The following is a 20,755-nucleotide window of genomic DNA, read 5'->3' on the forward strand; positions in this document are numbered from 1 at the left end:
ACAAAAATTACTTATAAAAAGGTTTTAAATTTTTTCAAAATTGAGAAAATCTTAAGACAAAGCACACAAATGGCGCCAAGGTCTTGGCAAATCAGGCTAAATCAACAAAAATTTAAAAAAATAAAATCTAAGATTTGTAACCACAAAAAATATATACCTACAGAAAATACAGAAAAGTGCATTTCGATTTCACTGGATAGAAATTGAAACTTTGCGACCTTGTTGAAGTCAAACTTCTCACCATTTCCGTAGGCGTAATATAATGAGAACAGACAACCATTCCTCAGAATGCTTACCCTGGACATTGATTTGACGTTTGTTGAAGTTGAAACTAACGCTGTGCTAGAGGTTGCTTCATCGTTTGGTTGGTTAGACTGGTGTTTAAGCTATCGTGTTTCCCAAAACATCTTAAGTTGGTGTAAGTTACAAGTCGAATAATCATATTTTTGGCGACCCAGTATTCACCATATACACCACTACACCATATATGTACCATGTATCTAATATTGGCAACACATTTAATCTTCAATCTTATTTTGCTATCTTGCGTGTTATGCGTGTTGTGTGTTATCTCTGCCCAGATCGTTTAGTTCCATCTTTCTTTCGATGTTCCAAGTATCTAATATGGGCACCACATTGGCCATAATCGACCGACCATTAATTGTTGATCGTGCTTTCTCTACGGTCAGTAAAAAGCATTGACCGTAGTTATCTGGCACTTTACCACCAGCAATATTCGTGTTTAGTAATTACAACACGGAACTAACGAGCAAATCTTTGAAGGAAAAATACCATTTATTATACAAAGAGTGACTATACTTGCTTCAGATCAAAATTCTTATCAACGTAATTTTCAAAATTAACATACAGTTATCGCATACAAACATATAGTTACAGTTATGAGGACAATTATTATACTGTTCAAATGATTTTATATCAAACAAACTTTTTATCGGTTTAACTACCATTATGCTGGCTATGAAGGAATTAATAATGCAGACAATATATTCTTGCTGTGCATTGTACACCTTTATAAAACCCGTTATTGTAAATAAGCGGGTAAGTGATCTTGGTCGCTGGCTACCGGAGGATGATTTGTTCCTAGTGTTTCTTGCTGCTTCCGTTGAACGTCGCTAGAGTACAGTTGATCAATTGCTCTGGTCTGGGTTGTGGACGAGGATGAAATCTGTGGCCTTTGTTGAAACACAACAGGCATAGCAGGCTGTGGGGCTATTCCTTGGACCGGTACCGCTTGAATAATATAACCTGGCTGTGTCTGACCGGGTTGAAGATCTTTGATAAAACAATGTAAGATTGCATTAGATCAAAATAACGTTATCAAAGCTTAGCACAATGAAAACAAAGCGATCACTTACTTTGGACAAATTGAGGTTGTTGGTTGGGTGAGCTTGCTAAGTAAACAACTCGATGATTGGAGCCCATGTATCCCTGAAGTAAAGTTTATGAAGTTAAAAATTGAATGAAGTGAAGTTTGCAGTAAATACTTGGTCTAAATTGTCACCTCTTCATAACATCCATTGCAACATCCCGGGAAATGGAGGCAAAAAGCCAAAGATACGCTCACAATAAGAAGGATAAAAGATACGAATGCCGCGATGGTGATCGTTATTGCCAGACTATAAGTAAGTCTCTGTGTTATGATTAACGTGGTTTTTATTAGGCTGAGACGTTGCTACCGTTATAATTACAAGTACAAGCAAAAAACATAACTCACAGACGTGGGGCGGATAACGACAAAAATTTCCAGGATGAACAGCATTGCGGAGAATACCGCTCCAACGATGCCAAATCCTATGTGAGATTGGATCTAAGTGAGACATATGTGGATACGTTTACATCAGCAAGTTATTAAAATTATTCAGAAGATGCTGATTTGTTTAGTATTTTATTAAACGGGTACTGTTGTTAGGTAAAATGTTTGCTTGTGGTGCTCACAAGGCGAGATGTAGTAGTGTTTTTCCTTCCAGCCGCTATTCCAAGACCACCAGCAACTATCACCTAAAAAGTGAATGTTTAGTTGAATACAACTCTAACCCTAACCTTGATCAACTTAACTACTGAGATGGTTTCAGACGCCGCGTTATTGACTAATTCTAACTTAAATTTGAAACAAATTAGATAAATTTTTTTGTTTAAATATTAAATTTTGTCGAGCGTTTGGTAAGCGGACAAAAAATAACGGTTTTTGTCCGGAAATGGTTTCATTAATTAAAATTATATTCGTTTAAATCTGAAAAATGACTTTATTGCATACGAGGAGTAAAGTAATCTTAAAATATAAACTTTTTTACCCAAACACCGCACCATATTCCTTGTCCAAAGCTGTACGTAAGCTGTATGTAATGGCCAGAAACAGATTCTATCTCACGGCCGGTTACTACAGCTCCCAACACAACACAAAATGATCCAAGAACAACTTGTGCAATCTAATAATGAAGTAGATTAAGTAAATGATTTAATTTAATACGTAATAAATTAATAAAGATGTTTTAATGCTGGAGGGACAAAATGATGAAAAAGCGAGACTAAATAGCAAACAATTAACAATGTTTATTTTTTTAAACATTGTTTTTTGAGAAGCCCATAATCAATTTATACAGTTTACAATTGCGAGGTTGCAGTGGAATACACTTGGTTACTAATTAAGTTAAGATTTAATTTATTTTAAAATTTAAAAACGAAGGTCATTTTCACCTATTACACATTTTGTTTAAATTTACTGGTACAAACCGCAATTCTGTTGAGTGCGCTCATTTTACTTGAAGTGGAAGTCTGTTGAGGTCGAGATTGCGTCACAACTTGTGCCTGTGGCTGCATCACAACTTGTGCCTGTGGCTGCATCACAACTTGTGCCTGTGGCTGCATCACAGCTTGTGCCTGTGGTTGCATCACAGCTTGTGCCTGTGGTTGCATCACAACTTGTGCCTGTGGCTGCATCACCGCTGACGTGGCAGGTATTCGATTAAAAGAACACGACGTGGCCATGTTCAAAAAAGTTTGTACAGGAATATAAAACCACTAGACAGATAGTTGGCAAATAGAATGTTTGCACACGACAAAGTCAAAACATAACTTAAATGTTGCCGTCATTTTTATTAAGATTGAAAGAAACAGAAACAAGAAACAGAAAGTTATTTTTGTTAATTATGTTGGAAAATTGCATGGTCCAAATACGCCAGTCAACGCACTTTTTAACAGTCGTCTTCCATATTATATGTATCTTTTCAAATGGCTACATTATAAATTTCAAATTTGTTTCAGTATTATATAACTGCTGTCAAATACAATTTCCTGAAGCTATTTGAGCTTTTCCCTTAGTATCTTTAAGAGCACGAGCACTTATCAAATATGAAATTCTTCTTACAACAACGAACATGACGTGGAAGTGACAAAAGTTGTTTTTTCTTTTTGTCGTCATTCTGAGAACAAAATGCTGAGAACAAAATTTCTGTACTTCCCTTTGTCTACGGCACGTTTTATTGCTAAATGTGCGCTGTTTACGCCACATGACAGATATGACGGTTTTCACGGATGACGATTTTTAATCAATATTACGCCTGTGTTTACCGCCCTGGCAAGTGATGGTTTGCTGATAGAAAAGTTGTGCTTTTGTGGACTATTAGACTATATTGCGAATAATTCTTTTCAACTATATATACAGTAGTTTAAAATTATAAAACAAAGATCTAATGTTTACAACCAAAAGCCAGTAGTTTATCGAAGAAAGTTGTGGAAAAATTTCTCAAAGTTGTCTTATCAGAACTATCAGTAACAGCATTAGGCTCACTGTTTTTGCTTTGTTATGCACGGAAGCTATATACTTTGCTTCAACGCATATAAAATTAACAATATTCTCGAATAATCACGTATCTTGTGCATCTTATAAAAACAAGCAATATTTCAAAGAAATCACATTAACAACATGGTTACCTTGAAAAACTGAAATGTTTTTATTAAAATCTCATGCTATTGATCTACACATTATACGTATTCAGTGGGCTTACATTTATATTCGAATTCACATAAAATGCTACAACGCTTTAAAACAACATAAACTTGGCGTCTATTTTTGTCGAAAGAGAGGATCTCGTCTTTTGCATCTCTCTTTTCACGCCCAAAACTTTCTGATACTGAGAATTGGGTTTATACATACTTGTGTACGCCGTCATTTCATCTTCATAAAACTCCACAGACGTAAAGCAGCTTTGTTCATTGTGTTATGACTCACAAACCACACAACCGTATGACAGGACTCGTATCACGACATCTATCGTAATACATGACTCTTGCTATTTTCAGTTCCGCTCAGCCAAGTATATTGTGAAACTGACTGAAAAAAAATCCCATAAATTTCCATTTTATGTTTTAGATTTAGTTGTTTTGACTTTTTAAAGAGGAACCGGAGACAGTTTGACCTTTTTGTTAAAAAGGTTGAATAGACGCCGATCCCGAAAATGTCGACCAACATTTTATCCTTCGTCGTTTCAGAATTGTTGACATATCTGTTTTCAAGAAACATTTCGACGAATGGATTTGACGTCACCGAGTTGATTGTGTGTTCAAGTACATATCTGCTCAATATAAAATCGTTGAAAAGTCATTTTAGCCAACGTTGTTAGCATTTTTGACGTTGTTTTTCATTAATTCAGATTATTTAATAGTTGACCAATGTAATGATAACTGAAAAAAAAAGTGCAAACTTAATTTTTCTCAATTTATGCAGAGCAATGTTGCCATGTAAGCAAATAAATTTGAACATGGCGGCCGTGTATCTTGGATTATAAGATACCGAAAGATGGCGTTGTTCGAAAACGTCGACTATATTTAACGTCCATCGTTATGTTTTTGTTAACTTGGATACGCAATAATTTTGTATTTTAATTAAAAGATTTGATCAAGTGATCAATGCATGAAGTTTTTACGTTATCAAGCAATGCATCCTGCTCAGACTTTAGCAATGGAATACTGTCTTGGTGTTCATTCTATGCAGGCATTACATAATTGGACGTCAGCGTCGACTTTCGCCAGCCCTTAATTTATATAATCTCTAAGTGACAATTGCTGTGATTACCACAATGCAAAACAACTCTCTCTTAATACTTTTGATTACCTGTAAACACTAGAACTATTACCGAAAAGAAGCTTGTACATATAACTTGCTGCTTGTCACCTGTTACGGTAATTTAGTGTTTATTCTTTTACGTTCTTGCAACTTGGGCTTAGCTTATACCGCAGTTTGCGGTTCAGTCTATTGCTACACTCGCTCATATTTAGACACTAAATATATCAAGAAACACATCACGAAGCTTTAAAGATGACATTTCTAATTTTTTTTATACCAAATAAAAGTGCTTGTAGCGATTGCTAGAGCATTTTCGCCTCTTATTGTTCGATCGCATGCTTCGCTTTTTTCCTTGGTAACGCAATCTCGTCGGGTATCTAATGTTTTTATTTCCGATGTCTATGTGTCATAGCCGTAGATAAAAGCTCATGTTTATATAGTATCTATGGTCCTAGCCAAAAAGAAAATATGGTTGGCCCGGCCTAATGCGGCGCATACAGTCGTTGGGTAGTTTGCCTTGCGCGATAGATATTAGTCAACGGTGGGCGAACTGCGGCTCGCCGACATGTTTTTTGTGGCTCTTCTAGTTGAATACTAATATTCAGTATTGTTTATTATCCATGCATTGTTTACCATATTTGTATTGACACTACTAATTTTGCGGCTCGCTGCATTGGTGTTTGTACTTTGTAGCCTAGCTTTCCTCCTACTCTTTCCTCGAAAAAGTTTGCCCACCCCTGATATACGTCATCATGAGGGCAATTGTGTTTTTACCTAAAAACGAAAAATTTTGACCCAAAATGCAAAATTTTTTACAAATGTGAAAAAAAGGTTTTTTTGACAAAGAGGCAGTTACTGGTGTATGTGTAGACTACTACAGTACTAGGCTAGGCTTAGCACAAGCAACTGCGAAACTCATGCAGCTAGAGCTTAGCAATAACATTCATCATTACAAATACACCAATGGTAAGCTGGCCTTCACTTATTTAACGTTAAATTTTTTTGTTAAACAATTAAGTATACGCTTTGCTTAAACCTGTTACCTTTTGAAACCATTGTATTAGGCTCATTTCTGAAAACTTTTGACCTAACCATAGCTTTTGACTTTTTTTGGCAATTGACTGATGATGAATGATCATTTTTGATTATTACATTTAAATAGATGATACATGGTAGTGTCATGAAATAAGCAATGCATTTTAGTGCTGTATGATCACCCAATTTGTAAGGCACTAGTTTGCGGTGTAAGCTATTTATTACTATTTAGAGTTTGTTTTAATATCTACCACCTTGTAAACTGTTATGGAGCTTTTATCTTAGTGTGTCAATGCACTGTTTGTTTACTCCACTATTATACAGTAATTTAGTCAAGTGTGCTGTGTGTGTTAACATCTATTTTTATTGGCGCCGTGCATTGCTTTATTTGTGTGTATAATTGTCGATTTGTATAACTGCTCTTGCACTGCCGCATTTCTTTACCATATACTTGTGCATCGCTTTTAGCTTATTTCTTGTGATGTGTTGTTCCGCTATCGTCGAGAATCTAATTGGTAATTAAAGCATCGCGCTTATTTTGTCGTTGATTCTGTGTTTTTTTGGTGTTTGGTGCTTGGCTGTGAAGTGCTTGGGCAGCAATGATGTCATTCTACGTTGAGGTATTTCACTAAAGGATTTAACTAAGTATGGTAACTTCGGTCGTACATGGTTGGTCGTGAATTCGGGAGATGAACCTGAAAGTAGTCGACTGACCGACTGTCGGAAAATAAGTATTGCAGTAGAAAGTAACAACTTAGGTTAAATGTATCAAATTTTTTAATGTTTATATTTTAATCATGTAAATGTGATGACTTAGGCCCTGTTTACATGAACTTGCTGATAATGTATCAAAGTCTAAAAGCACTGAAGTAGCCTATTTCCAATGAAGAATGTGTCGCAAGAATCATTCTATGCACCGAGATAATTCATTTGTGAGGACTAATGGATGGACATTTCCATTAAACTGTTTGCAGGTCAGGCACTTAGCTTAGTTCATATATACCGGTGATACATTAAACTCATGAAAAGTATGGCAGTTCTTGTCATAAAAACATGCATGCAAACGACCAGTTTTATTTTTGTTATTAATCTGTGTGAAAGTAAAAAAAGTTTGATGAAAGTTTGAGGACACCTGCTGGACATACCCCTTGCTCACACATTTCATATTTACTTGCACGTGCAGTGTAACTGTAAGATTTGTTTAAGATTTTTATCAAATATACATAAAAAATACAAAATGGCATTACTTTATGAGTAGCAAAACAGGGCTGGTGTTCACAGTTCTTACCATGGGTGTATTTCAGAATGAAATGGTTGTGGCAGTGTGTAGAGGTCTAAATTATGTGTAAATTTGTAGATATTTGCAGCAATTGTCATACTCTTGTGTGGTCTCATGTTGTTCGGTGTTGAAGCTCTCGCACTTCCAACTCAAGGATTGCCGGCAGCTTATCTGGTAATATTTTTATAATCTTATAACTGCTTTTCACTTATTTATTTCTGATAGTTTTATGCGTGTCATTTTTTACAATGTATTACCAGTATATTGCCATTATGGTATTCATGTTTTTTTATGAATGGTTAAGTCTTTGAGAACTTGCTTGCATCAACTGATTTATGTTGCCAGGCTTTCTAGTCAGTATATCTATTACTGCTCATGGAATCTGAATGATACATAAGTCGTGGAGGAATTTTTTGCGGATGTGCAACAAACTTTTTTTGACCAGTATTCGTATGTAGTTAAAAGTTCACCATTTTATTTAAACAGTGCATTGGCTTATTGTACATCATCCATATTGCAAGTTATGTTGCCGCCACGACAATCAACCCAGCTGATGACAACTCAATAAGGCAGTTTATAAATCGTTCCAAACCAATTCCTGTCTTTGATAGATCTCTTCACAAGCATGTTATTGAGAACAATTATTGCCACATTTGTGAAGTTGCTGTGTAAGTTTTTGCTTTTTCAGCATATATTTTAGCATAATGTGATGGCTTATGCTTCAACGTATTATAATTTAATATATTATATATGGATATATATTTTGCTTAGTATATATACCCTATAGTTGTATTACTATTGGTATATTGTTTGTATTTTTTCTAAGTGTTGTATTTTTTCAATGCGTGCTCTTAATCAGCCTCAATGCTAAGTACCCCAACTATGACAAAGCGTTGCTATGGTGAATATTTGTTGTGTTGTTTGCCAGAGGTGAGCAGAGCAAGCACTGCAGCGTTTGCAACAAATGTGTGGCTGTATTTGACCACCACTGCAAGTGGCTCAACAATTGCATTGGCGAGAAAAACTACCGGCAAGTGTAATATGAATGATACCTGTATTGTATGGATATTACTGATATATATATATGTGATACGTGATGTGTCTAGCAACGTTGCTGACTTGCTGTTGACCAATTGTCAATCTTAAAGTAAACACACTTTTGTTTTGCAGAATGTTCCTCCTCACGCTGCTATCAGGGACATTGGCTGCAGTTGGGATGCTGATTGTGGGCCTGTACGTGCTTGTTGGTGGGGTGCAAGATTTCAGCTTTCTGAACCAAGGTAAGAATAATTTGTGAAGCTGAAATTTTCTTTTCCCGCCTCTTACCAATAATATGAGTGGCTGATTCAACTGATGTAACCACCAGTGTTTGAAATAAATGAAAATCCGAATGTGGATAGAAATCGTGGCTACATTTAGATCGTAAATTTGTCCTCGTAGGTACTTGGTGGAATGAAGCAAATTCATCCAGCCCTGTCCAAGTCACTTTCTTAGTTTTCATCGGCGTCAAAGTTTTCATTCTCCTTGTTAGTATTATTTTGCTCGGACAGCTCTTTGGCTTTCATCTTATGCTCGGTAAGTTGACTTTGATATAAACTTGTCTGTGTGCTGGTGTCTATTGGTGAATATGTGTTTTTGGTAATATTTTCTGGCGAAGGAAAGTTTGTGACTGCACATCGTCATTAATTCCATTTATTTATTAACTTAGTCAAGAATGGGTTGACTACATACGAATACATAAAAGGAAGGTTAAACAAAAAAGAAGTGACAAAGCGAGCAAAAGCAGATGCAGTCGTTACTCCTGCTGCTGACAGCGGGGCAGTTTGCAACGATATGCCGGAAGTTATCGAAACACCGAGGTCCACTCAAAATCTGTCGTCAGACGTTTTGACCGAAGTCAGTTTGCCGCATCAGACAGTCATAGTCGACGTGCAGAGCAATGGTAAACATGGAGATGTCATGCCAAAACACGCTCTTATTAAAAATACGTCCAATGAAAAACTGGTAAATGGCAATGGAATTCACCGCAAGATTCCTGCACCGCCTTCTACAGTGAGCACAGATGAGCATGTCATTAAGCACAACTTTGGTTTCACAAATGATGAAGGTTTGGATGCCGGCAGCCCGGTTTTCATCGACCCAAACTTAGTTTCGTTAAACAATGTCAAGGAATTTACAGATCCCAACCACAGAGCTCATCAAAGTGCTGCTTCACCACAGAAATCTGACCAGGTATGAATTCACCATGTTCTTCTTTGTCAAAGCATCCAAGTATTTTAAAATACTTTTTTTGTTTCTTTGATTTTTTTCTTACCTTCACCTTTCCCTGTTCCAGCCTCCACCCAAGAGGCGGCAGAAAAAGAAGCGTAAGAAGCCATCCACATCTTTAACTCTTGAAGACAATCCTCGTCGACCTCTTCCACCTCTCTCAACGCTCCCAGAGTCCCCAACATCCCACCATCCCCTTCCTGATCTCACATTTACTCCTCTCAAAGAGGATGAAAACTTTGTCTCAAAATCCGATGATCTCATAATGGGAACTCGGAAGGGAGGGAAGAAGCTTCCTCCTCTATCAGCGGCGAGCTCAATTACCTCCCTGTCGAGCTTGAACTACTCCGAGGTTTGAGAGTTCTCATTTAAACCACGCAGCGGTATTTTGCACCTGTGCTGTTCATGATTGAATGGGGAATTTGTCTGCTGGTTTGCATCTGCTTTAAGATTATTAATTATTAATAATATTAATGTTCTTAACAACACTGTATAGTTCCAGTGCCTTTAATACATATTTTTATTTTACTTACCGAAAAAAATGTGTGTGATGTTGCTCTGGTTGTCATTCATCGTATGCACTATTAGCCGTGTTTCTTATTCTGTGTCACTGTTGAAATGTTTTCACACTGTTTTTTGTTTTTGCACTTCATTTATAGCAATTTCTTAATCTTGTACATAGTAAAAATAGCATTTATTTTAATTGTTTATTGTTCTTTGTTGTATATTTTTTAATACATTTTTTTTGCTTATTTGTATTTATTTGGTTGATGAAAGCGTTAGGTCAGTGGGGTCCTTTGTACTTCATTTCTTGCACTTTACAATTCTTCATATTTTTTATGACTGTGGTTTTTGCATTTTTTTAACATACACGTTTGTTGCAGAGCTTTGTCCTGCTGTCAATGTCATCACGTTTAGGCCAAAAACGAATCTTGAAATTTAATTGTACATGACTTCGTATAAAGATTCATAGCCAGTTGCGAGTCATAAAATCCATGTGGTACACCCATGCCTCATATTTTATTGTAGGCAGTTCAAATATTGACCAAGGCGTTGTTGTTGAAATACTATTTGCTTTGGGCTTGACATATTGTCGAATGATTTATGTCACGATCAAGTCCTATTATGGCGAAGGTAAGTGCTGGTGCGTTGTTCGACTCCTTACTCAGAAGGTTGCTGCTTCAGTTGTCTGTTACCTTCACTCATATATTTAAGGAAAAGAACACGACCTTCTTAGACCTTAGTTCAAGCCTTTATTCGAACTGATGTCCTGCGCGCAGGCAGTGCAAAAACGAATGGGGTGATAAACGAACGTACAGTGCGGAAATCAACACGTGCTGGGAGCATCCCGAGGGCGCCAACCAGCGACAAACTAAAAAGCTCCCCAACGGCCGCTTCACTATTTTAATAGGTTAGTGTCAAAAGGTCAATGAATGGTCGTTATATGATAAGTTTTTAGTTCACAAATTCCTTGTGCCAGCAACTTGTGTTTTGGCTCTTTTATTGACCTAGCAATGTCACTTGTTTGTTGCTGAACTACATAGAAACAACCGTTTAATATTGTGTTTGCAATATACTTAAAAGTTAAAACATATCAGATTACCAGTATCGTATTTGAGTGTCGTTTTTTCGACTTTTATACACTAAGATTTTTATAAGTTGGAATGAATGTGCCAAATAATCACAAAGTTATGATGCCAGTTTCTTTGGTTTGGGCTAGCTGGTACGACCAAACTGTGAGATACGGCGACCTATGGTAAATTGAGCTGTGTGAAGTCCGTAAGGTGTCGCTTTCGACCAAAACAGCAAAGCAAATGAGGAAGCGAATTCGTAGGTTGAAAAAAGTGTGAACGCGAAAGTAGAGACACTTAAATAAGTTTAAATGTATTCTGCTCCAGCTGCTAGGGCTAGGCAGTTTAGCGTTTAATGTTTATGACTGTTTGGTTCGCTTTTTTATGAAATGTAGAGATTTTTTGGGTCTAGTACAGAAGTGCAAAATCAAAGGACGTCACAATTTGAGTAGCTTGGGTCTAATATACAAGTGCATCCTGTGGTTGTGCACTTCTACATTAGACCTGATTTGTTAAAGCAAACATGCAGTGGCCTGCCAGGAGAATACAATGGAAAAAGCTGCTGTATACCCAGACATCTTTCAGTAGAGCGTGACATAAAAGTAGTGCAATCATAGGGCAGGGGAAACGCCCTAACCTTGAGACATCGTCTATTCCGACACGGTACAAGATTTATGGGGAATTTCTTTCGGTGAATGCCAATGTGGTAGAAGTAGAACGTAGAGCTGAATTCCAAGCTGTGACTAATAGGAACAGGTATGGTCAAACTAACTTCCTGCTGAAAGCAGTTATAGAATCGTTTGTCGAGAAGAAACGTTTCCTTTTTTAGGGAGATGATCTCTAGTATAGGACAAAATTTTATGTGCTGTATAGTGTATTTACAGTAAATTATAGCTTAGCCTTATGCGTTGTATGTCAGTGTAGGCCAGCACTGGTGTAAGACCAGCCGCACGTAGTATGATTACGAAGTAGCTTTTTTATACCAAGACATGTGTGTGACAAGAACTGCTACAAGCTTGCAGGTTGCCTGGCTTTGCTTTGCAATTAGCTTTGCAGAATTGCAGGTTTCACAAATCACCCTTACGAGAATACTTATATAGCAAGTCAGCTATGGCTGCCCTGTTGACGTTTGGAGTCTGGTAAATCGAACAATAAAATAGCACACCCAGTAGACGTGACAGACAAGTTTTACAAAATGAAAGAATGCTCGTCGAAACAATTGAAATATGATTTGTCATATAGTGTAGGGTTACTACTCGGCAGTGTTCTGTGTTTGCAAGTAACTGAACCTTATTACTCAAACATTACGTAAACGGATGAGCAGAAAAGGGGATGTTGTTGGAACACTAGCGCCAATTCCTTCAGCAACTTGTATGAAAATCTTAATTTGTCTCTCACTTTACGAGTGAAGGTAATTTAAACAATTAACATGTATAACTTACTTCACAAAGCAGAACATATTGATTCTTTCTTAGTAAACTTCACAAGGTTCGTTTGAAACTTAAAATCAAAAGCTGATTGTTATGTTACTTGATCAACTGAATCTGTTTGCAACTAATGTCGGAGCTATCTGGCCGAAAGCCCTTATGATCGCTTGAAATGGCAACGTCAAAAGACGAAGATCGGTTGTCAGGTGTATGATCTTATGTAATAGTGAATTAACCTGTAGCCTGACGACTAAGCTGTTTAAAGTATTGCCGTTTGCTTTTGTAGGACTTTGTCAATTTTGTACGAAATACATTGCAGTTACGACGTTTACTACCGAGTCCTCATCCGGAATAACCGACAGTGATGTAACAATCATCGGAACCGGTGAATTGATAAAAGAAGTCGAAAATGGTCTGAAAGCAAGTGGCTACACAGTGGCCATTCCATTATGTGGTGGTCGCCTTGAACAGGAAAATCTTATGTCTCGTGTGCGTCACGCGAAAACGAAGTGAGTATATTGCTAACCTTTGAGATTATATTTTGTTCTTTCCGTGTGCAGTTTGGCTTAAAATCGTACACGCATCGGTAGGCGCGAGCGTCATATTCAGCCTGGTTATCACTATGTCATATGATTTCCTAAGCAAACATAGACAGGGAAGTCCACTGTTTGTCTTACTGACTTACTGTGCCTTTACGTCAAACGGTGTTTTGTAGAAGCTATTTACTTTAATTTTACGTTTGTGTCACACGACTGTTTCTAACAGGGTTATAATACTGACCAAAGAAACGGCCAAGGAACTTCAAGCTTCATTTGAGATTTTATACCAACCGTTTTTGTTACAAATTAAGAACACAATCATTTTCTATGAGAAAAGATTACCACAAAGTAAAATCAGACAAACATTGCGTCATTTTCTGAGGCTAAAATTGCCTTCAACATCGTCTGAGCTCATGCAACACATCGCTGAATTTATGGAAGCGCAAGAACACGCAGGTAACTGTTTGAAGAACTGATTTAGGTATTTTAAGGTAGTAGCCTTTAGCTTGTTGTAGCTTGTAGGCTACTGCAACTGTAGATGTATGAACAGCATGGGATTTTAACTACGTCACTACCAGACGAGAGAGTTTTGCGTCGAAATGGATTATATTTGCGAGATCGGTAAACAAACAATTTTTAAATTAAATTAGGCAATAAACCTTAGCTACTGTCAACATTATAGCCTACGCCGCATGAACAGTTGGCGGTCTGCTTACCCTGTAGATTAGCATTCTCGTCAACATGGGAATTTCCCTTGTTAAAAACTTCGGTTTCGCTGCGCTCTCACTTACCATTACGTTGGCTTTTATTGTGATATAGTGGGGCCGCCGGGCACAGGCAGACCCTGAAACAGTGGTTCTCAACCGGGGTGCCATTTGCGTTTCGCTAGGGTGCCGCGAGCTATTGCACATTATTCCCTAGTCAGGATATATGGTAGCGTACTGTGATGTTATTTTGAAGTCATAAACTTTTATTATACCGTAATACCGGTACTATGTTTGAGGTCACAAATGTTATTGTATGAGACTTTAAATCGTTAAATAAAATGTTCATGATATGGTACCGGTACTGTAGTCTATTGTGTTTTTCGAAACTATTTTCAATGTAGCATTTTGATTTCAAACTTTACACCTATATGATGCGAAGCTCTTAGGTTCGACTGTGGGTGCCGCAAAATCTAGTTGTTGTTTGCAGGGTGCCGAAAGCCAAAAAAGGTTGAGAACCACTGCCCTAAAACCTATTCACTACACAACCATACCAACGGCAACACTACAGATTTATTGTTATAATATCCTATATGCCTAAAGTTACGCGTTGTAGAAGTATGGGCAAAAGCTTATTTCCCAAATCAAACAATCTACTTTTCATTTTTAACTGCTGAGGTTTTGCTTTCGAACAGATAGGGTTTACGTACACTGTTGCCAGCATTTTTAGTTCTTGTTTTGTTACCAACCAGTAGTCACATCACTTGCAAAAGCTCCAACTCAGTTTCTTATACATTGGAAAACATCTAACATACGTGTAGGTTTTGTAAGACCTATAAATTGAACAAGAATTTTGTAAGCACTGTTAGTCTACTCTACGTTGGAATGCAAGCTATAGGCTATTGCTGGACGCTTGCAAATCGCCATGCTTTTTTTAGCTAATACAGCTCTTGAAAGAACTAGCAGTTTCTTTTGTATTATACGTCACTTTAAGAAACCTAAAATGTAAAATGCCAGCTATTCAAAACTGGCATAACTTTTGTTCTAACTGTACTTACTTTTTTTTCTTGCAGCGCGTATAAATCTCATTGAGCCAAATGATGTGAAAAATCATTATGTGGAATTGCTTATCCATTCAATATTAAATCCGACTGGGTTGACAACACCTGCATCACTTTGTGTGGACCTTGTCCAGGAAAAATTTACAGCAAAATATGGCTCATTTACATACGTTTATGCTCCTGGGTTTAATTCGTTTGTTAATGAACGTCCTGGGTTTAAGATAAGTCAAGGCCTGCTTTGTCAAACAAATGACGGTGCTTTACATGCATCTGGCTGGATGGAGAGAACGGAAGCTCTTCGAACCCCATCTAATGGTAGCAGCTTTTATAATGCCTTACTGGCCAAAAACGTTGCTCGTATACCAGTAGACCCAAACAATGAATGCGCGTCAGCAGCTGAAAGAAAAGAAGACAACCTAAGTAATAACAATCGCAATGCCCCTTGTGATACTACACGCACAGGCGAATGGGTTGTTGAGTCCATAAAGCAACAAAATCTTCCTCCCAAATCAGATGAGATGGAATGGTTGTCGAACCAACTGAAAGTAAAGGATGAAGATCCATCTTATTTTCTCCTTTGTAGCAAGCTAGATTCAGGAAGTGATTTAAAGGGCGTTGCAAATATACCATGGCTGAAAGTGTTTGACTTTGATCGTGAAAGTAGAAATATTGGTCTTTTGTCTGGTATTGAAAAATGCATTAAGTCTACCAGAAATTTGACAATATCCACTAGCAATGATGTTTCAAAACCCTTGTCAGAATGTGCAACTGACTGGTATTTTCCACTTGGATTTTCAGATAGACAAGACACCATACATGATAGTCAACCGTCGAAGTGGTATTCCTCAGTTAAAAACAATTTAGAAAACCAATATTTAGAAATGAATGATTTTTGTTTGTTGAAGTCACTACCTGTATTTCTTATATTGTGGTACAGCAAAAACAAGGATACATTGCAATGCCTTAACTTGGTGCTACTACATCTGTACTCGGTAATAAAGGATCCAAAACGAGTCATTCTTTGCACTGATGAAAATCCGTCGGAAATTCTAAATCAATTCATTTATAAAGACGAGCTATTATCTTCTGTTCGTGTCATCCCCATTCAAGATGTATGTTACTGCCTAGCTCAAGCTGGTATTCCACAGCTTCCTAAGCCTGGCACAATATACCTGCCGAGAGCTATAAATGATGAATATCCAAACTTGACCTCCGTGGAGGTTACAGACGATATTCTCTGGATTCGACAATTTATTGAACTTTTACCAATCCGCAATTTAGATGAAGTTAAACAAAAAGAGTCCATGGATGCTGGAAAGGAGTTTGTGAGAGGTGGAATTATAACATGGGATGAACTCGCAATGGGTAATATTGCTGTTAATAGAGATGCCCAAAAGCTGATTTATAGTCAAATTCAAAAGCACATCTTGGATGAAAGAAGAAGCTTGATCATAAAAATTTTGCATGCACCTGGTGGTGGGGGAACAACCTTTGCTCGTCAGCTTCTCTGGTATCTGCACACCGAGGTTCCTTGTGGAGTCGTACAACCTTCTCCAATGCTACCTACCACACATCTTGTTGAATGTGTGGAATTTCTCTTTGAAAAAACTGTGCTACCAGTTGTGCTTTTGATTGATGGCACAAGTGATTTTGAAATAGAACAACTCTATGGAAACTGCAACTATGCGATAGTCATTTTACATGTGCAAAGATATATCGGAGACATCAAGAATCGCTATGATTCTGTTCGCCAAACTTGTTATCTTCCCGGGAGTGTTAGCCAGCAGGAAGCTCAAAAGCTGTGCAAAGTCTACTCCACATTTTCTCCAAGTCGTAAAGAGGCGCTGAAGTCTTTAACAAGCAACTGCAGTGATGAAAAGCTTCACATATACGAATATGGTTTGACGGCATTCAATCATGAATTCAAAGGTGTTAAAAATTATGTGAATGGTTATATGGAGCTCCAAAATCAAGGCTTTACGTTACAAGCACTGCTTCCTTGGCAAAAAGTTGTTGCTTTTTTATCACTGGTTATGTACTATGGTCAAAGCGGTTTGTTGAAAGCTGTTTTTCATCACTTGATAAAACCTGAAGACCGTAGTATGTATGTATCATTCAATGATTTAAATTTTTCTGGGCAGCAGTTCGTTATCGAAAGCAATGGAGAATGGAAAATTAATTATTACATCATTGCCAAGGAAATTTTGGAGCAGATTCTTTTGCGGTCAGGTCCAAAACATGAAACCAGCCAACACCTTTCCGTAGAAGCGTGTAGCAATCTACATGAATTGGTCATTGACTTCATTTTGATGCTAAAAGAAGCTATGAAGGGAAGCAGTTCAGATCGTATCGTAAAAACTTTGGCTGACACTATACTTAGACGGGATTACAAGGATATGCTGGACATAAATGACGAGCGAAAATCTTTGTCCAGATTGCTCGAAAATATACCTCTTTGGGAGAACAGGATCAAAATTTTGCAAGAACTAAGTGAAGCTTTTCCTGACAATGTTGAATTCCGTGCACATTTAGGACGGTTACATAATCTTAATGGAGATTTTGCCAGTGCTCAAGAATCCCTAAAATATGCTCTAGAACTGCGCACAAAGGCTCGAATTGGCTCTCCTGACAACATGCGAGCTAGAATCCTTCACATGCTTGGGTTTGCGTTTCTGCGCCGGGCAAAATCTATCGTAAATGACAGACATGGTATTCAACCGAGGGAAGTAATACCTGACTTATTGCATTATGTTAAGGAAGCAATTAAGTACTTTAATGAAGGTCGCCGCTATGCAACATACAACTTGAGTTATGGCTACATTGGTGAAGTGAGAGCTAGGCTTTTTGTTGCTGGATATGTCCACAAACACATTCCAGGTGGTTGTCTTGCTGCTTTTAACAATACTCTCCAAAATGTTGCCCTGAGCCAGTTCATCAGAGAATCTCACTCAGCCTGTGATCAGAGATTAGCAGAATGTCAGCGCTATACCAGTGATGCTGAGCTGAAAAAGATTAACCATTACCTGTTTTCACTACAAAAGTTCCACCAGTTCTACAAAGGAGTAACAAGCAGATTAAAAATATGGAGCAAGTTCAATAGCAACATTCCAATGCAGAGAAGTGAAATTGCAAGTCTCAAAATGCAATACAATTCATCAGAAAACGTACAAGCTCCATCGCTTGAAAATGTAAACAACAAGAGAGATGTGGATAAAATCATACGATTGTATGAAAAAACCATTCAAGAAATCTTCTTTAAAGATTTGAAAGATGTTTACATATCTTTGGATATGCACGGTTGGCTTGAGGCCATTCGCCATCCTTTAGCAGATGATCACCATGAGCTTGTCAACGTTTTGCATATTGTGGAAAGGTGGAAAAGCAGAAATGAATTGGGCTTTGCAACCTTTTACCTGTATGTTATCTATTTTGTATTGGCTATGTACTACCCTGGGCAAAAATTAAACATGGAATACATCGATAAGTGCAAAGAATTGCGCCAAAGCATGAAGGCCAATACCAACTGGACACTTAAGAAGCTGTTCACTCAAGAATGGCTTGCTGTGCATGATGATCTCACCATTCGCAAATTGGTTTCCCGCAACAAACTGGGGGAGTGGGACAAAGACAAAAGATTCTGGAAGGATCCACAAAAGATAAAGTTACTTCAGGTGTGCGCTGGCACAGTCACAAGATCGTCTCATCCCCTGCGTGGATCAATTGCTTTAACCATTCCGTTCCAATTTGCCCGTCATTCTTTGGAGGTCTATTTCTTACCGATTCGATATGGTCTTGTTGGAAACCGCTATTCAGAGCAAAGTCAACGTGTTGAGTTCTTCATCGGTTTCAACTACGAACGAGGCGCGGAAGCTCTATCGGTTCGCAAGCTCGAGCGAAGTACGTGCAAAAGATGTAGAAAAGTTAAAGAAATCATCACCCTGCATCAGGAAGAAAAGGAAAAATGCATGGACTGCATTCAACAGCGTTGACATAAAACCCACATTTTCATGGCTAAACGTGCTTTTATATGAACTTTATAAGCATTTATATTTTACATGCTTTTATATGAACCGTCGTTTGTTATGTTTTCTTTTATAGTACTATGTTACGTTTGACGCATTTTACGGCTGTGTTATTAGATTATGTATATCTTCTGTAAATACTTGACGATCCGTATGTCGCCCTATAAGATGCTACACCGTTCTTTTACAATCTCCTTGTTTGTATCAAACTATAGCTTTCTTACTTGGTAAAATCATAAGTGGTATCTTTTTAACCTCAACTGAATGAACTTCAAATGTTAACACACTATTTATTGCGGCAAATAGTATAATCTTATTCATTGGCATCACCCAGTGGTCATTTATTTTTAATTGTGTATACAGTCAATTAATAACTTAATTTGTCAATTACGACTTGTTTAAATATTTGTTTCGGTTAGCGCCACATCACGTGGGTATTTTCCATTCGAATATTTCTTTTACTAATACTTTTAGTGATCTTATTTTTGATATAGAGTCATCAACTAAGTTCAGAATACTTTTTATTACATTTTATGTGATTTTATTATAATTGGCACTACCAATAGATTGTATCAAACGAGCAAATGACAGATCGTTTAACGTTTAACCGGCAAAGGCTTAGTAGCCGGATAGCAAACTCATAATAGCAGAATAAAAAGAAAACAAGATAGCCTAAGTTAAAATATTACGTTTACACACTGCGCAATTTGCCTTATTATCGTCAACACGTATACCACTGTTTGTTAAGTTAATAGTTAACCACTGGCAAGACAAAAAATGTGTCTGCAAATCTATTAATTTATGTGTGTTTTACAGAATTAAACTTTTCTTGTGCTCATTTTAGGCCTATTTATCTTTAACAGCTAAGTAGTTACTCATTTGATTAACATTTTTGATATGTGTTATCATTGTTTATTTTTGTTATTTTGATGCATATTTTGCAAAATACTGTGCAACACACTATTGTTGCTTTTCAATAATGGAAACTTTCCTAGCGTTGTATAGCTGTTGCCTATTTGCTTTATCCTGACCTACAACATTACCCAACCGATGAGGAAGTGCTCACACCCATTGACTGGCGGTATATCGATGAAAAGGTTTGTGATATTGGGATCATATCTCCTTTCTCCATTTTTGCGAAAGGTAATTAAAATTTAAAATCAAAATTTTTGCTTCGATTACTTCAACTTAGACTTGAATATCAAACTTGATAAAACACCACGTAGGTTCATATTAGGGTTGGATTATCCGGATAGCGGTTAACCGGTTAACCGCAGGGTTTTTTTCTATTTGATATCCGGATATAAATCTGCCGGTTAACCGGTTAAAAGAGTATCGTTGCTAATGCGTTTTACACTTTTTAATAAGTTTGAACATTCTTTGTTACGTAGAGGCTGACTCCCGCTGAGCGCAATTAAACCTTTTTTCACACTTCTATTGTCTTATACCAGGGGTGGGCAACCTTTTTGAACCCGAGAGCCGCTTTGGTTGTTAAATTTTTACTGACGAGCCAAGTCATAAGAACTTATGACGTCATAAATAGTTATATCGTTTAATTTTTCCATATCTGCATTCCTCAATCGAAAAATATCATTAAATTTGAATAATTAACAACTTGTCATGAATGCTGGCCTAAATAAGAAAAAGAAAAAGAGAGAAACGTTCATAAACGGTAGTCTTGGTAGCCTATACAATTTCTTTGAAATTTTACGATTCGACTAGAAGAGCCACAAAAAACATGCCGGAGAGCCGCAGTTTGTCCACCC

At 37.3% G+C, this 20,755-nt stretch overlaps 3 protein-coding genes across 3 annotated transcripts; 2 read left to right on the top strand and 1 right to left on the bottom strand.

Annotated features, from left to right (window-relative positions):
- Positions 1-776: 776 nt before the first annotated feature.
- LOC143470511 (uncharacterized) lies at positions 777-4,169 on the bottom strand. The gene is made up of 7 exons (XM_076968685.1): positions 2,752-4,169; positions 2,313-2,447; positions 1,957-2,019; positions 1,736-1,828; positions 1,523-1,651; positions 1,377-1,449; positions 777-1,293 (listed from the first exon to the last, which is right to left on the bottom strand). The coding sequence occupies exons 1-7, from the start codon at positions 3,004-3,006 to the stop codon at positions 1,043-1,045; spliced, it is 999 nt and encodes a 332-aa protein (XP_076824800.1). The 5' UTR covers positions 3,007-4,169; the 3' UTR covers positions 777-1,042.
- Positions 4,170-5,560: 1,391 nt separating this feature from the next.
- On the top strand, positions 5,561-10,550 carry LOC143470050 (palmitoyltransferase ZDHHC11-like). Its single transcript, XM_076967898.1, has 8 exons — positions 5,561-7,092; positions 7,476-7,571; positions 7,884-8,065; positions 8,326-8,427; positions 8,568-8,677; positions 8,838-8,972; positions 9,106-9,629; positions 9,733-10,550. The coding sequence occupies exons 1-8, from the start codon at positions 7,009-7,011 to the stop codon at positions 10,021-10,023; spliced, it is 1,524 nt and encodes a 507-aa protein (XP_076824013.1). The 5' UTR covers positions 5,561-7,008; the 3' UTR covers positions 10,024-10,550.
- Positions 10,551-12,466: 1,916 nt separating this feature from the next.
- Positions 12,467-19,991, top strand: LOC143470048 (uncharacterized). Its single transcript, XM_076967896.1, has 5 exons — positions 12,467-12,647; positions 12,712-12,869; positions 12,983-13,172; positions 13,429-13,658; positions 14,980-19,991. The coding sequence occupies exons 2-5, from the start codon at positions 12,836-12,838 to the stop codon at positions 18,954-18,956; spliced, it is 4,431 nt and encodes a 1,476-aa protein (XP_076824011.1). The 5' UTR covers positions 12,467-12,647; positions 12,712-12,835; the 3' UTR covers positions 18,957-19,991.
- The last annotated feature ends 764 nt before the right edge of the window (positions 19,992-20,755 follow it).

Source organism: Clavelina lepadiformis, chromosome 9 (genome assembly GCF_947623445.1).
Source record: "Clavelina lepadiformis chromosome 9, kaClaLepa1.1, whole genome shotgun sequence".
In the NCBI taxonomy this organism is placed as follows: Eukaryota; Metazoa; Chordata; class Ascidiacea; order Aplousobranchia; family Clavelinidae; genus Clavelina; species Clavelina lepadiformis.

Excerpts from the sequence above, each read along its gene's own strand:
- LOC143470050 (XM_076967898.1), top strand. The coding sequence starts at position 7,009 with ATGTGTCGCAAGAATCATTCTATGCACCGAGATAATTCATTTGTGAGG. Across the intron at positions 7,572-7,883 it reads GATTGCCGGCAGCTTATCTG|TGCATTGGCTTATTGTACAT; the intron begins GTAATATTTTTA and ends TTATTTAAACAG. Across the intron at positions 8,973-9,105 it reads TGGCTTTCATCTTATGCTCG|TCAAGAATGGGTTGACTACA; the intron begins GTAAGTTGACTT and ends TTATTAACTTAG.
- LOC143470511 (XM_076968685.1), bottom strand. The coding sequence starts at position 3,006 with ATGGCCACGTCGTGTTCTTTTAATCGAATACCTGCCACGTCAGCGGTG. Across the intron at positions 1,652-1,735 it reads TCGTTATCCGCCCCACGTCT|AGACTTACTTATAGTCTGGC; the intron begins GTGAGTTATGTT and ends ATCATAACACAG. Across the intron at positions 1,294-1,376 it reads ACAACCTCAATTTGTCCAAA|ATCTTCAACCCGGTCAGACA; the intron begins GTAAGTGATCGC and ends GTTTTATCAAAG.
- LOC143470048 (XM_076967896.1), top strand. The coding sequence starts at position 12,836 with ATGGCAACGTCAAAAGACGAAGATCGGTTGTCAG. Across the intron at positions 12,870-12,982 it reads AGACGAAGATCGGTTGTCAG|TTACGACGTTTACTACCGAG; the intron begins GTGTATGATCTT and ends AATACATTGCAG. Across the intron at positions 13,659-14,979 it reads GGAAGCGCAAGAACACGCAG|CGCGTATAAATCTCATTGAG; the intron begins GTAACTGTTTGA and ends TTTTTCTTGCAG.